At 35.9% G+C, this 16,363-nt stretch overlaps 3 protein-coding genes and 1 non-coding gene across 4 annotated transcripts in view; all 4 read right to left on the bottom strand.

Annotated features, from left to right (window-relative positions):
* The window catches only part of LOC119828239 (cohesin subunit SA-1-like), a 7,501-nt gene extending 1,461 nt beyond the window's left edge, over positions 1-6,040 (bottom strand). The window contains exons 1-10 of the mRNA XM_038350343.1: positions 5,294-6,040; positions 4,348-4,518; positions 3,856-4,060; positions 3,403-3,628; positions 3,000-3,123; positions 2,538-2,716; positions 2,065-2,284; positions 1,453-1,704; positions 836-1,207; positions 354-523 (exon numbers count right to left, since the gene is read on the bottom strand). Coding sequence (XP_038206271.1) covers positions 354-523; positions 836-1,207; positions 1,453-1,704; positions 2,065-2,284; positions 2,538-2,716; positions 3,000-3,123; positions 3,403-3,628; positions 3,856-4,060; positions 4,348-4,518; positions 5,294-5,773 — 2,399 coding nt within the window. The 5' untranslated portion in view covers positions 5,774-6,040. The remainder of the gene's footprint in view (positions 1-353; positions 524-835; positions 1,208-1,452; positions 1,705-2,064; positions 2,285-2,537; positions 2,717-2,999; positions 3,124-3,402; positions 3,629-3,855; positions 4,061-4,347; positions 4,519-5,293) is intronic.
* An 813-nt stretch (positions 6,041-6,853) lies between these two features.
* On the bottom strand, positions 6,854-13,044 carry LOC119828163 (ring canal kelch protein; the record flags this gene model as incomplete). The annotated part of the gene is made up of 9 exons (XM_038350257.1): positions 6,854-7,187; positions 7,482-7,675; positions 7,768-7,885; positions 7,957-8,034; positions 8,742-8,868; positions 9,415-9,574; positions 10,169-10,302; positions 12,409-12,571; positions 12,883-13,044. Coding segments are annotated over 9 exons (1,314 nt in total), but the record flags the coding sequence as incomplete, so codon positions are not given.
* LOC119828164 (probable small nuclear ribonucleoprotein E) lies at positions 10,944-11,463 on the bottom strand. Its single transcript, XM_038350258.1, has one exon. The coding sequence runs from the start codon at positions 11,355-11,357 to the stop codon at positions 11,070-11,072; it is 288 nt and encodes a 95-aa protein (XP_038206186.1). The 5' UTR covers positions 11,358-11,463; the 3' UTR covers positions 10,944-11,069.
* Positions 12,267-12,338, bottom strand: Trnag-ucc. The gene has a single exon. It is a non-coding gene; the product is annotated as a tRNA-Gly (tRNA).
* Positions 13,045-16,363: the final 3,319 nt, after the last annotated feature.

The raw sequence follows: 16,363 nt of genomic DNA, 5'->3' as shown, positions 1-16,363 counted from the left end.
GGCCATCAGTCACAACAGCAGGGAAACCGTTTGATCCATTACGCTTAGCTTTAATGAATGTCCAAAAGTATTTAGCATTTATGTTCCATCATTTGGGCGTAAAATTGTTACAGAGATATTAATATAAAACTTGCTGCCACCCACATTAATCATGTATCAAATGGAATCTATAATTCCTGAGTTAAGTGTGTTCATTAAAAGTCATCTCTGGTAATGGTGACACATAAAAAATTACCATCAATATGGATTGATGGTAATTTTTTAAATAATAAATTAAAAATAAATTATATTATAAATGGTCATAATATAATAAATTTTTATAATTAAAAAAAAAATTAAAAAGGAAAGAACACTTTACCTGTGTGGGCATTTGCGACTCATTCTGCTTAAGGCACTTAGGTAGATCTTCGAAAAGCGAGTCCCAAATGTTAGTGTCATTCAGGTTGTGGCACATGTACATTATGGACACCTTGCGCAGGGAGTTCACCACGTTGAACACCTCATCGGCATCTGGGGTTTCACCCTGCAAGTGTATCGCAAACTTTGTTAAATTATAACACTATTTTTAGTTTATAAGGTGTGGAAGGATTTAACATTTTATCATTTGTCATATAAATAATTAATTTGTTTAAAAATACAAACAACAAACACAACCCTTGTATCTAGGTGCCTTCCTTTCACAAACACTGAATTGAATTTGAGTCCAGAACTCCACTCCACTGTATTAATCAGATGGTCCAATAAACAAACTACAAATCGAATACTGTATCATATTGAAAACAAAGATGACAATCACCAAGACCAGACAATACAGATACAGATAATACAAGCTCACCCCTTCAATAAGACTGCGGTAGTCATCGATCGCCTCCTTGTATCTATTGACGCACATGTCGGTGACGGTGGCCCGCGCCACGTTGCAGCGCGTGTACACGGCGCACTGCTCGCTGCACAGCACCTCCAGCGTCCGCCCGCACGTCTCGATCACCTCCGCTTCCGTGTGCGCCGACACGATGTCGCGGATCTTGTTCAGCAGCAGCGTCAGGTTGCCCTCCTGCCGCTGGGTGGTGTACAACTCGAGGTCGAAGTATTGCGGAATGGAGAGCAGGTTGGTCAGTTTTTCCGGGTCAGCACTGAACTTGTCGAGTAGCGCCGGGAGGGACACCATGAAGTGGGCGGTCATTTTTGTGCGGTCGTCGCTCACTTGCTGTAAAATTATTGTAAGATTAATTTTTGTGTTGCAAATATAAATGTAATATGGTATGTTTATGTCATGCGTAAATTATTGTATTTCATATATTGTACATTATTCTCCTCCCCTGTTGTGATATTTTCCAATATAGCATATATTCTACAAAATATATATATGTATATGTTTTATTATGATGTAATTGTATATAATGGGCTAAAGGTGTTGATGATGATGATGATAGATCAGTGTTGAGACGCGACCTTGGCCTGCTCCTTGGACAGCATGTGATGGTGGCGGCGCACGGGCCCGCGGCCCACGGGCGGCTCGCCGGTGGAGGCCTGGCGCACGCAGCACACCATCAGCTCGATGAGCGAGGACTCCTGCCGGTTGTCCAGCGCCTCCTCGCCGGGCCCGGCCTCCTCCAGCAGCAGGTCCGACATGCACTCCCAGTCCTTCATCATCGGGTTCGACTCGATCAGCGAGTCCACCAGGTACGCGCCGTGCTCATGCAGCTGAAACAGGAAGTGTACTTTTAGCATTTTTCATCAAATACTTATAAATATGTCGTTGGTTGTACTTAATGAGGCAAAAATTTAAGTAGATTTAAAAACCTATGCTACATAAGACACACAACAAACACAAATGCAAAGAATGTCTTAATAGAAATAATATGTGTTTTATTTTTCATAATGGATTGACTTGACGCGCTAGTTTCCATTAAATGTATAAATGTACTACTTTTTTGTCCCTTCAATCGTTGAAATAACTCCTGGGAACGAGAACCTCTTGGAATAGAAGCGTGCATTTACAAGTTTACGCGGGTATATGCGGGTATATGCGTGTATACGCGGGTTGATGCGGGTGCGGCTCACCTCGGACTCGATGAAGAACTGCACGAGGTCGCGCACGAGCGAGGTGTTGGGCAGGCGCTGCTTGCCGCGGCGCGAGCGCGCGGGCGGCACGGGCGGCTCGGTGCGGAACAGCCGCCAGTTGAGGAACTCGCCCGCCGCCGCCGCCACGTTGCGCCACGACGAGTACACCAGCTCGTACACGTTCTCGCAGTCCTTGTCCGTCAGCACGTCGGGGTGCATCCTGGACATGCAATGCCACAATTCTATAATAATGGCTCCTCGGTCAGTGCGTCAAATCGATATACTTGTATAACATTTTATCTTATATTATATAATTCACGATCAATCACATAACTCATTCAATTAAACATACATTACATCTCATAGTTTTGTTTACATATACATGACTTTCTGAAGAGAACATTGCTTACATATTTTACAAACCAAGATTTTATAATTTATAACCTATATCTAAATTTTTTTTAAATACTTACTTCAATATAGCAATAACCAGCTTGACGGCATGCACGGCAACCTCACTCTCCTTATCCAATGTCATAGACACGATGCGGTCTTTGAATTTAGATGTGAAAAGTTCCAATTTGCTTTTCAATTCTTCACACTCGTAAAGTGGGTGTAGAGCTTGCAGACAACGTAGACGGACGTCACCAACCTGAGATGACAAACATTCCAAACTATTAAGATAGTTTTTTTATTACACATTGTAAGTTTTATTATAATTGAATACAATGTGGATTATTACAAATATCATTCTTTCTACTTAGAGACAACTGTTATTAGGTCTTAAATTAAACATTTTGACCAATTTTATTTTTTATGAATTATGTAACCTTCAACTATCTTTTAATAACCACCTTTTTCAAAAATGATGCTAGGATACAAAACAAATGTAAAGAATATAGGGGATGAAAAGCAGTTTTTTTCTTTTAATTTACCTTATCATGAAGTGTCCAACCAATGTACTTGAGATAAAGATCATCTAAGAAATGTGCAGGAAACTTCTCCATCCATATGCCTATCTCTGACATTGTTATTGCCCGAATATCTGGTAGTGTGTCCCTGCAAACAAAACAATACCGTTTAGTGTATGATTTAAAGTTATTAGACATGGAAATTATTGTACTTTTCAATGTCACAAGTTCAGTGGTGGTTTTGGTTATCATAAACAGATTCTATTTAGATTTTAACAAGACTGATTTTCAAAGATATCCTCTTTGAAAATCAGTTTTCTTCGTCATCTTCTTCAATTTTTGAACTGAAGGCAGACCAAAATAAAATTTTCTTTAATCATGTATAGCGTTTTAAGTTTCTTTGTTAAGCAAAATTTATAATGCATACCTGTATCTGTGTACAAACACCGACTTAAACATATATGAAAGCATATTCTTGATCTCCTCCATATTTTCCTCCAACTCCTGTCGCTTAGCCACAAGCACCTCGAGCCGGTCACTAGCTCGCTTGTCACGAGCTTTTAACCTCTCAGCTTCATACTGACGTAGACAGTTGTCGCAGTTCACGCTTGTCAGGAGGGCAACGTCTACGAGTGCTGTCATTAGCTTCATCACTGGAATGCGAGAGAGACTTTAGTATGTGAGTCAAGGTTTTAGTAAAAATGTATTCAAAAGAAAGTATCATGGGTATCAACTCTTATCTCCCTTTTTTTTCTCATTCATAAAATCATCTAATACATTAGGACACTAAAACAGCATTGACTTTGAGTTTGTGAGAGCAGAAATGTGATTATGACAAGTTTCAATATAAAGTTAGTGATAAACAGCTATAATCACTTACCTGCTAACGTGGCTGTGTGTCTGAATGCTCTGACTTGTGAATCAGACAGTCCAGTGAGAAGAGATATGATATTGTCCATGAGATACTGATCGTAGATAATACTATACTGGCACATCTTCACAAGAGTCTGAATGAACTCGCAGAAGTTTGCACGGAACTTCTTCCATGTCTGTCCTGACATTATGAGGGGGTACTCTCCACTTTCCTAAAAATAGTAATAAACAGTTTTGACTAACTGATTAATGTGATGAAAATCATTCACTCAGAGGTCTCATACTCAAATATTTAAAAATGACCACTTGAAATAGCTTAGATTAATACACAGAAGAAACATATTCTGATACCTTTTCAATTTATTTAAAAATAGAACAATATTGAACAAAATGGATGAAATGTTCCATCAATGTATATAATAACAAAAACCCCAAATCAATTTCTGGTTTCATAAAAGAATATTTCCTATTTATAATTGAGAAAAAAAAAATTAATAACCTCATCAAACTCCTGTGTCATCTTCTTGATGATAAGTGTATGGTCCATTTGTGCCATATCTGGAGTGACCTTGCCGCGACACCCTGACGAGTTGATGAAGAACTGCATCAGCTGCACCAGAGCGCTCTCCTTACTGTTCTTGTACTCTTCTATCCACATATCAACAACTTGCTGTTGATTGAATACCACATAATATATATAATATTAGCAGTCCATCCCGGCTTCACCAAAGGTACATATCTCATATAATAAATATCCTTAATAAATAATAAGAAAATTCTTAGTGTTAGACAGCCCATTAATCAGACTAGTAGATCTTGAGATTGGTGCGTTCAAATAAACAAACAAACAAACTCTTCAGCTTTATAACATTAGTATAGATTGAAAATATAATTTAGATGTGTTTTTTTAACATACATATAATAGGAATAATAACGAGTACAGTACAGTACATATATAGCCTATAGCCTTCCTCAATAAATGGGCTATCTAACACAGGAAAGAATATTTTAAATCGGACCAAAAGTTCCTAGATTAGTGTGTTCAAACAAACAAACTCTTCAGCTTTATAATATTAGTATAGACTATAGATGGTAGCCGCAATTATTTTTGTTACACACTGGGCTAAGATTTCAAACTTTTAACTATGTTGATAATCCAAGAAAATATAAATTAATAAAAGGAGCAATTACAAAAATAAGCCACTCAATAGTGAGTTGACTAAATCAGCATAAGTACAATTTATAATTACCAAAATTTAGTTCACTTAAATTAAAACTAAAATATGGTAAGTGGTTGAAAGATAGAAATGCTAGAGAATATGTAATATACATACTATTATTACAATTATTCTACATTTGTATTCATTGATAATAATGTTACCCAAGCTGCAAATTTAATAATAGAAATAACAATAAGTATGAAGTATAATAATTATAACACTTACATTAATAGCTGTCTTATTAAACCTCAACAAATTGTACAGGCTGTTTTCATCATCACCAGGCAACAATACAGGCGGTGGAGAATATGCTGGCGGCGGTGGGGCACCTCGACCTCTGCCCCTGCCTCGGCCACCTCGACCACGGCGAGGGCGAATCGGCGGAGGAGGTGGCGACTCGGCTAACCGCCCTACATAGCCTCCATCACCACCACGACCTCGACTACGTGTAATACGTTTAGTTGGCGCTGGAGATGGTGATCTGGCGTCTTCTTCATGATCGTCATGTTCCTCACGAGGAGCGTCTACTGTGGTTGAATTTACAGCTGCACCAGCATTGAAACCAGAGTAGTTAACGTTGGATGCATCAGGTTCATGTACTGATTGCCCGCCATAATCTGTCATTGGAGTAGCGGGAGTCATAGGATTCACATACTCTGGAGGAGGGTCATCCATGCGGATGCGTTTCCCCCCACGTCGATGCATTTTTCTTATAAAAGAATAGAGCTGTGAGTTATGGAAATAGCACTAACACCATGGATGAAGTATCAATATGAATTACACTGGTATGATATTACAATATCATCACATATTGTTTTTATGATAAAACAAACACTCATAAAAATTATCAGGACTATTCCGCTTATTTCACTAATTTAGATATTGAATTAAAGTGGGGAAAAGTCTAGAAAAGCAGCAAATACGAAGAGATCGAAAAGGCAAACGCGTCGCGGCGCGCAATTTCACCAAAACAAAATTACAGATAACATAAATAATACATGACAATTGACAAATGAGATTATATAGTATGACGGTGACAGACAATAAAATTATTTTAAAATATAATAATTAAAAAGTCACCTGAAATATCTTGAAATTATATTATCTACATATTTATGGGGTACGTTTACGTTTAAAGTATACAACATTTACAATGTCTAAAAATCCATTACTAGCAAAAGAATTAGCGTAACATCTGCAACGTGTATCGTTTAACATTACTTAAAATATTATAAAGCTTTTTTTAGATTAACATAACGCAGCTGGTTAGAATTAGTTTTTTTTTTCAACCTTCTAAAATCTTATTTGAAAGCCTGCCGTGTGGTGCCTTTTAAATTTGATCTAGTACTGATAATTTGAAGGTGACAAATTGTTTGTGTGTAGTGTAATAGTTTGATGTTCCATTCCCATCGTTTTATCTAGGTTCTGGCTAATACCAGAGATAACATAATATTATACTAGTAATACCTTTACAAGATTCCCAAATATGAACTTATGGACGATAGTTCATGATGACCAAATTATCCATACAAATCATTTTCTAATTATTTTTCACGGAACCCAAATTATTGTTTTACAATGTATTGGATTTAGAAATACGCCACCAAGAATTTGATGATGCTGAAAGTGTAGGAAATTTCAGGGCCTCTTTTGGGCCTTCCCCTTTTATGAATAGTTTTGACAACCAGAGTTGCATTTCAATACAAAAAAAAATCATTTAATGTTATCGGTTATTTTAAACGATTAACAACAGATAAAGAAAAGAAAACACAGAAAAAAATGTCATATACTTTATTTCATACCTACATACTATTAAAAAAAATACAATTAAAGCATACAAGTCAGAAGCAAGCACAATTATAAATTTACTCTTGGAGCCGTACCACAGATACACATAAAATTTATAACATTCCTCAATATCATGATATCGGAAAATATAAATTAATTATGCTTGATCGTGAATATTTCATAGTCGCGCACAGTAAAGCTATAGTCGGGTGCGAGGGAGGCGGGCGAGAGAGAGTCTCCATATGAGTGTAGGTTGCTGTAGCTGTCCGTGTTGCTGTTGCAGTTATTTGAGATTAGGAGATCTGCGCCAGCGCCGAATATTGGACCGCAGCTGTCAAAATAAGCAGAGACGTATAATAGACTAAATAAATTCTTTACTCGTACAAAACTACACTAATATGAAAACAAAAAATAAACATCATTATGGAGATCTGGGTCTAAAAAGAGCCTATTAATGTTTATCGAATAAGGAGAAATTTTCTTAACATACCATGCAAATATTTATTCCTATACTTCGAACAACTCATGTTGACTGACTATTGAATCAACCATATAATTGCTTTAATAGGTCAAAACCCCCTATCAATAATTTAGTCAGTAGTGTAGTCCCTCATACGAAACTCACTCAGGATGATAACACAGCGCGAAAGCCTTCTTCGTAAGCGTGTACAACGCAGGTGGGTCGGTGAGCGCGAACAGCAGGCCGCGCTCCGCCGACACGTAGCCCCCCGCTCCCGCGCCCGCACCCCCGCCCGCGCCCCCGCCGCCAGCTGACCAGCCGGACTCGCACCAACCACCAATTATTTCGCCGCGGGATAGCTGAGGACAATATTTTTGTTATATTTGAACATAGAACTTAAGTTTTACAAAAAATAGAAAAATGTTGCTATAACTATATTGAAATATAATACCTGCACCAGTAACAATACGGGTGATATTCCATCGCAATGCGAGTGGAACGCCTGCGCAGAAAAGCCGTGCGTCGACGCGCGAAATACCAGCCGCCATGATTGTTTTGGAGTTCCGCACCTAGACAGAATTAGATTTGAAAGAAGTTAAATAATTTGGCAGAGTAGTAAATTATGATTATGTTACCATACCAGCTATTGATGACAGACTGGAACGCACTTTTCTCTTGCTGCAATATCACGGATCCAGCAAACATGTTGACCGCTAATCTGAAATCAAACTGATTTGTCAAATAATATTCACATCTAGTCGATAGTATTCATTGTTATATTATGCCTACGCCATGTGAGCCATATTTAAGAGTTTTGTTATATTTTGTAATGCACCTCCGTCTTTTGCGTCCCTTTGTATTTTATATAGAGTGTACTATGGGGAGTGCTCTGAGGAATTGTTCAACCTTTTACCAGCCGCACAGTTCCAACATCGGACCACCCGCCGTTAAAACCAATTCCATCCGCACCATCTGGATGGTTGGCGGTCCACCACCGTACGCTTCACCCGCAACTTCTTTCCGCGTACGGTGAAGCTTTGGAACGATTTACCAGCTACGGTGTTCCTGAACAATTACGACATTGGGGCCTTCAAGAAAAGAGCGTATATGTCCCTGAAAGGCCGGCGAAGCACTTGTAACACCTCTAGTGTTGCAAGTGTTTATGGGCGGTGGTGAGTCGGTGACCACTTAACATCAGGTGGCCCACCTGCTCCTTTGCTTGCCGTGCCATGAAAAAAAAAATGCACCTACATTATTAATTAATAAATTAAGTTCATCAGTTATATTGAGCTAAAATATAACCATGATAAACACGTTTAAATTTTATATCTATACTTCTCCCTCATTTTTCTCCCATGTTCGGTTCTAAAGCTAACTCATGATCAACATTTTTTAATATTCATATATCAGTGTAGTGTAGTGCACCTGGGCTGCGTGCGCTTGTCGGGGTCGGGGCGCGCTTTGTGCAGCGCAGCGCGGCGGTAGCGCTCCAGAGACAGCTCCATCGGGACCGCGCCAGTTGGCTCCACCTCCTCCGCGAACACCGCACTATCTGTAATTGACCGGAGTGGTTACGTTCCGTGGTGCTTGTCATACTGGTCCAAACACATTTATTACATATATTTTATATAGATTAGTTAATATAGTAGCTTCGTGTGTGCAGACAATATTGTAATAGTGAGATAGTGTGCAGACAATATTAAATCTACACGGATTGACGGAGAGTTTGTTGAAACTTCTGTTCTAGTGCCATTTCGAAACTACGTAGGTAAGTAAATTTTAAAGAATCTGTAATATAAAGAGTATTTACCATAAAAAAGTAATGAAGAGTTTGTTTTTTTGAAAACGCTAATATCAGGAACTATTGACCAATTTAAAAACCTTTCACCATTGTTAATTTGTCATCCTTATTATATATTACGTATATTTACCATGGGCAGAGGCGGACTACCATTTTGGTATAATTCATAAATGTAAAAAAAGAAAAGAAAATATGACCGCACAAACAGGATAGCAACAAGGTGATATGGATAAGCTGCTATATCAATAATTATTTAGTCATTTGGCCATAACAAAAATCATGGCTTGATTTGTTTACCAATAAGCAATAGTCGTATATGATGCATGAGTGGCGCCAAGTGGTGGCAGACCCTGGCTCTCTCTTCCTCAGTCCAGTGCGCGGTGGGTTGCGTCACACCTGCCCGTTGCTTCGCCCACGCTAGGGCGCAGCGCCATACTTCCTCTTCTTCCAAACACAACTGAAGGAGATAGATAATAATCTCAATTGGATAACTTTTTGAAGGTTATGTAATCATTTAATTTAAAAAAATACAGCTTAAATGTGGCCTGGTAAAGATTCTATAGCTTTTTAGTGCTATTTTATATCAATTTATTTTTATTTTAATTAGATGAGTCATTTTTGAGTACTCTGGCCATGAGACCTAAATCAAAGACGAATTTTTTGCAAGTTATTTATATTTTCAAATATTTGTTATTTCAAAATATTCAAATGTAGAAACTAAAAAAGAAATATGCTGATCGCCTGTAGTGTCACCCCAATCCCCTTGCCCATGAACTCGTAAACCCTTCTTGTATGGCGAAAAGGCTGTAGAGAAAGGATGTACTCTAGAAGGCAGACGAGACACTGGTCTTGTAGTCTACATTATTGGAAATCCAAGTCTTGCGACTGATTGCAGGTCTTAAAAAAAATAATAATGACTGTACACAGGATTTGAAAATGCTTAATTATTTGATATGAGAATCATATAAGCTGTTTTGTCTAAGAAAATATAACATAACATTTTTATTTATTCTATTGTACATAATTATTAGCTATTTAATTTCAAACTTACAAAATCAGATGATATAAGTTTGATGAGAGCTTCTTTGGGCAGATTTAGAAATGCATTAGACTTGACACACTCAGCTGCGTTGTCACCAATGAAAGTAATACAGCGTTCCATGAAGGATGATGCACTTTTACCACCTGTTCAAAAGTATTCGTGTCATTTATATAGTGAGCGAGCTAGTACTTAAAGTATTGTAACACTTACCGTCAGATATATATACATATAATTTTTTTAAGAATAAGCAAAAATAAGAAAGCTCTAATACAATATCCCTTAAATAAAAAAAAAACAAGTTAGTGTTCCAAACATATTTTATATTGCATCAATCTCAGCAGTTATATGAGAATGCTGGTAGGTAATAATTTAAATATTCAAATTATGTATCGCTTCAGTCAATACAAAAATTAAATTACAAAATTGTTGGAGTAATATTATAAACCTCGATTTCTTGAATAACTTCTGAAAATTACTTTATTCTTTAAGTTTAGCTTAACACAAACTTATTGTAAGTCTCAATAGGTTATTGTGATAAAGGAAGATACATCACACAAGTTGAATGTTGTAATGTTTTTGGCAATTTATAACTAATTCAATTTAACAACACCTAGGTATGTCAAATCAGGATTTTATTTCTCAACTGAGATAATTGGTGGTATCGTTAAGTGCGTGATAATAAATTTAAATACAACATTGACACGAAATTTAAAATAATAATTACAGAAAACAAGTTGTCTCTATGTTGATATTATTTGTTGTTTTGGAAGAAAATAAAAGCCAATTTGGTTTACTTAAATTTAATGACAGAATCACTGATGTTTGTGTATAATACATAATACATTGGAAACCGCCGCACTTATTAGCTAGGAATGTTCATTTCGCATTTTTATGTTATTATAACCTAACTTCACACTGACGCGTTCGGATTAACGTTCTGTATAAGAGTAATATTATCTCCTTTCATCATTATACGCCCAATTTGTTTGCGATTCTTGGTCTTCATATGTACTTCTTCGGCTTCGTCCAAAACAATATTCATGTATTCATCGAACCCAACAATGTGACCCTCGATCCTTAGATTTACGTTCTCGTAAAGCCAGATTTGTACACGACTTCTATTCTGCAGATATCTGAAGATAAGGTTGATGGGTTGCACCATCACCTTTTGAACTTTTGGTGGTCCTTTGTATGCCATTTTGAAGATTTATTTTAAACACTAAATTACAATAATTCACAGCTAAACCAATCCGCCACAACCGGCGTCGATTTTTATTGTCTTTGGATAGAACTGTCAAACAAATTTAATTGCAATCCACAGATAGTCATTTTCGTTGTCTATGAAAAGTTTCATCAGCTTGTGATTTTCAGGTACCTACCTTTATTTGAAGACGGCAAAAGCTCATAATATATTCTTATATGTATATGTGCCTTTAAAAATAGTACCTATTATATGTGAGTTTCTGTTATTATTATTATTATGTGTATTTTTTAGTGCAGGGATACTTCAGGTAAATGAACTAAATTAAATGTTAAGTTTACAAAATAACGATACATTTATTTCATTTTTTGAACAAAAATTTTCTCTTTATTTTATTGACTTGGTATTTAAAACTTTGCATTAAAATACATAGATGAATTAATAATAATGTTATAAGATGTTAAACAATAAATTATATTTAAAATTAATTTATCGACTTTGTAGTAGCATGTATTTTGTTTTTAGGTATTCGTGTCTCGTTTCATTATTTTTCATATTTATTTATTAATTATTTATTTATACTTTACAGTATATATTACCGAAAAATAATTTGACATTGTAAAAAAAAAAGATCATACAGGCACATATGCACTATAAGGCGGCCTTATTGCTCAAGAGCAATCTCTTCCAGGCAACCTTCATAATTCAGTAATAAAAGACACAAGTTGTTATAACTTTCTGTCTTTTATTTAACTGTCTCTTATTATATTTGAAAATTCTATTATTTTAACGTAAAGGAACGTAAAAAAATATCGCAGGGAGAATTAAGATAGATTCTATGTAAAAAATAATATCGGAACAATTAATTTAATATATTCATGAAGATATAAAAATAAAGCAAAAGTGTGCGATGGCCGGGAATCGAACCCGGATCAACTGCTTGGAAGGCAACTATGCTGACCATTACACCACCATCGCTTCTGTCATCGAGTTCGAAATAATGTTATATTTACCTAATTTCAGATATTTATGATATACAAAATTTTACCTGGTCTGTCTTGTATTTCCATAGCAGCAGCGAGTAAAGTACATGCGCTCTCCACGCTCAGTGTTGATGTAACGTGATCCTCGCAAGCTGCCCGTAAATCTTCTACGCCGAGATCCGCAGCTAACGTCATCATTTCAAACACACCCGAGTCTTGTAAAAGAAGCTAAAACATATTTCATAAAAATACGTAAAAAATAGTAAGAAAAATTGATAACATAAAAAAATCACTTTTAATTTTTATTTTGAGTGAAAAAAAAAATGTTCGCAACTCAAGTGTTTCGCTTGTCTAATTCACTTGTTACAACAATTCACAAAATATTTTAATTAAAGTATATTAATATGTTTCAGTAGTGTTATAAAGATTTAGCTATTCGACACAGGATGGCGCTAAATTCAAAACTATATTGAGCGACTTTCAATGAAAATAATTCCATTGTTACATTTATTGATAATACATTTAAACATTACAACTACCTTTCCAGTATAAACGTATTGGATGAACAATCGAAATGTTTCCGGTTGAACGTGTGGCATGCGTATCGGAGTGGGCTGCGCGCCAACAGATGGCGTTACTGTGCAACCCGGGATGCGACAAACCTCCCCGCGCTTTGTGTTCTGAAAACTTCTGCATCTGTACAAAACAAACAAAAGTTAATGAAAACGGAGTTGAGTACTTTTAATTATTGCTTTACTTTAATACAACTTGCAAACATGGCAGGAGTATAGCATTGTTATCGCTTCAGCACAATACGACTAGAAATTCTAAAACTACCCATGTTGGAACTGAATGTAGGACGTTTGTGGAATTTCATTCAATGGGCTTGCTTTCTGGCAGTTCTTGTATTTCGGATTTGTTAGTATTATTACCATACAATAAAGTAATAAAACATTAAGCATTGTTACAACGTAATAATAATTTGTGATACTAGTATTGTATTAATTATACATATTTTTATTAATAATGACCAATTGAATAACTCGCGAAGAAAAAATTTCATGTAACTATTTTAAAATGCCATAATCGGGTTTGAATTTCATAAACTGTAAAATACGTTTAAATGTTATTTTATACAACGTTATGAGTATTTACATTTTGTCCCAGGGTATCGCACGTTAATTTTAAACTATAAAATCTCGAAGCATCTTGAAAACTCTCAAGTTAAAGCCAAAGTTGTATCGTGTAATTAAAAACCGATAATCGCGCAAGCGGACCCGAGCGCTTTGTGCGAACTTATTAAGAATTTGTTAAGTTGCAAGTTATGCGGCGCAGTGCGGCGCTGCGATAAAGAAACAATAATTAAATTCCGCCAATTTATGTTTTCGGACGGTTTTAACACGTTTGTGCATAGTTTTTTTATGAAATTGTCTAGTTTGATACAGCTGGAGTAGCGCTTCTATAAATGTTTCGAAAGTGCTTCTATAAGAAGTCTAATTGAAGAAATAAATGTTTGAGTTTTCAGTTTGAGCGTGTGTGTGTGATCTTATTCGCAAAATCATTGCCCAAAGTATATAAGCATTGGGGTGAAAAGTTCGGAGGCTAACAGACAAATACCGTTACTATTATTAAATCTTTTTGATGTCTGGTTGAAACAACTTTTTAAGGGACTTGCATAATTTCACAGCTCGCACTCTCGGCTCGACTCGGCTCCATCGGATTGTCAATTTTGCGATAGGAAATAATTTAGAAAGATAGTGATGTTGGTTGAGACAGCTAAGACTTTAAAGATATAAAATGATCTTAAATCGTTTATATGAATTGTGAACTATAAAAAATAAAGAAATCTGTAATTTATCGTATGAACCATTAAGTACAATGAATGTTAAACACGTTCGAGGTATTTATTTAATTAAATCGTAATCGATCATCAATATTAAGAGAGTTCAAGAGGAAGCAGTTATGCACGTCGTTTGTCCACTAAACCTTTGTAGTTTAATCGACGTTTCTGTGTTCTCCATAGAACTGTATAAGATTAATGATTAATATCGGATGGGCTCGGATCGGTGGCGACGGGAATTAATTACAAGCCCGAGATGTGATTAATAGAGTGGTTGTAATCAAGGCTTATAATCTGTGGCACCATTCATTAGATAGCCACCGCTTCACTTGTATTTGACTTTGCTGGCGATGAACGCAATTTATGGGTTGGTTTAAAACGTTAGATCTTTTCTGCCTTTTGATCTATGGTATACTTGGATTATGTAAGTCTATGGTAAGATTCTACTGTTGATTGTAAAAGAGATGGATCGTCCACGTGCTAATTATAAATATTTAGAAAATCGTTAATAGTGTCTCTGTTTATTTCTTTCTTTGACAAGTAATAATTTACTTTGACCTCAAAAATGAGGAATAAGATTTTGTGCCTTTATAGGCTATCTGGGTTACCATGACATACAAAAGCTATTTCCAGTGTAGAAAAATGACAGACGCACCACCACTTTCCTACACTGGAATTAGTACTGCTTTAAGACCCAATGCTGGGCGGAATATTGTATTTTTACCAACCTTTTTTTGTCACGATTTTACTGGATGATTAGTGATATCGCAAAGAATCAAGCGCCCTTACTTTTCCTATATTTCTACTAAGCTTTGTCTTGTATTATTTTATGTTACCCTCACGAGTCTTTAATTTCAAAAGTCCAAGTAAGCGCTGTTAAAACTTTAAACGCGACACTTTGTTTCATTAATGAAACTGTCGCGGTAAATCCCGAAGAAGCGAATGTCAAAGTAACAAACTTTAGTGGCAACACCGAACACACGTTACAAATGATGTGGCTTTCGCGTTTGTTTAGCCGTTGAAAGTTTTATGGCAATAACGGGATTGTTTATACTTGTGCAAGCGTCTGTTCTCGTTTTTATTTTAATGCAAGAGTCTTCCTTTAATTACACTTTCATTTTATTCAAAAATATATTCAGTCTTGTTTTAACGCTTTCTTACAGAGATTAGGTTAGAGTTACCTAGCAGTGGATTTGGAACGAAAAAAGGGTTAATATAATATAATTTACAACAAATATTCAAACATGAATAGGTAATAGCGGGAATTGCGTATTTGTGTGTGTAAATTGATAAACAATCAGAATCCGAATTAGAAAATCTCATCTGACTAAAAGCAGTTATTGTAAAAATGTCAATTACGAGAATTGATTCTCAGTACACAAAACTCTGTAACGAAAGCAATCGCTCAAGGATGCACAAACACAATTTGTATCGGCGTCATGATAGATGACGTCACATCCGCGTCGCTCGCAAGTGTCGCACCAACACCGTTCAACGATTAATGCCTCGGTATAGTCTGTGGTTCGGTTTGACAGCGCCGCCATTAATCAAAATCTTATTTTTTATACTGTATGGCGGTTAGAGACAGTGATTTTGAATTCGGAGAATTGAGGAGTGTCATGGTGTTGTTAATTATATCTTAATCAATTAAAAACTGAAAAAATTTACTTGAATAAATAAATTATTGAAGTTCTTATTCTTTAAGAGGCTTCATCATCTTTTGATAATCGAATTGTAGTTCCTTACTATGCCGCGTGGTTCACCCGTTTATAATATTTGTAGGAAGAAGGATATGTCGCTTTAGACTGCTTTTTTTTAATGTTCATGCATAACCAGTACCCACGGCTTAAGAAATAGGAAATCGGCCTTTTCCTATATTAATAAAATTTAAGTACAAAAACGCTTCATATTTTTTCTTTAAAGATTACATTACATTATGGAAAAGATATTGAACTTGAATAAATAAGAAGATTATAGATCTAGACGACGCAACACGTTTGTACTCGCGAATACGAACGGAAAAAAATGGATCTTCCCCAATGAAGAAAGAGAAAGAAGTATATTGTGCAATATTCGTTCTATTATTTATACCGGCACAGCAATCATTTTCTCTGTAACATCCCCTACAAAATGAAACAAAGAGTCGAGATAACATGAATTACTAGCACCAAATAAAAATA

Source organism: Zerene cesonia, chromosome 7 (genome assembly GCF_012273895.1).
Source record: "Zerene cesonia ecotype Mississippi chromosome 7, Zerene_cesonia_1.1, whole genome shotgun sequence".
NCBI lineage: Eukaryota > Metazoa > Arthropoda > Insecta > Lepidoptera > Pieridae > Zerene > Zerene cesonia.
The sequence above is the reverse complement of the archived record's forward strand: the minus strand, read 5'-3'. Positions and strand labels throughout refer to the sequence as shown.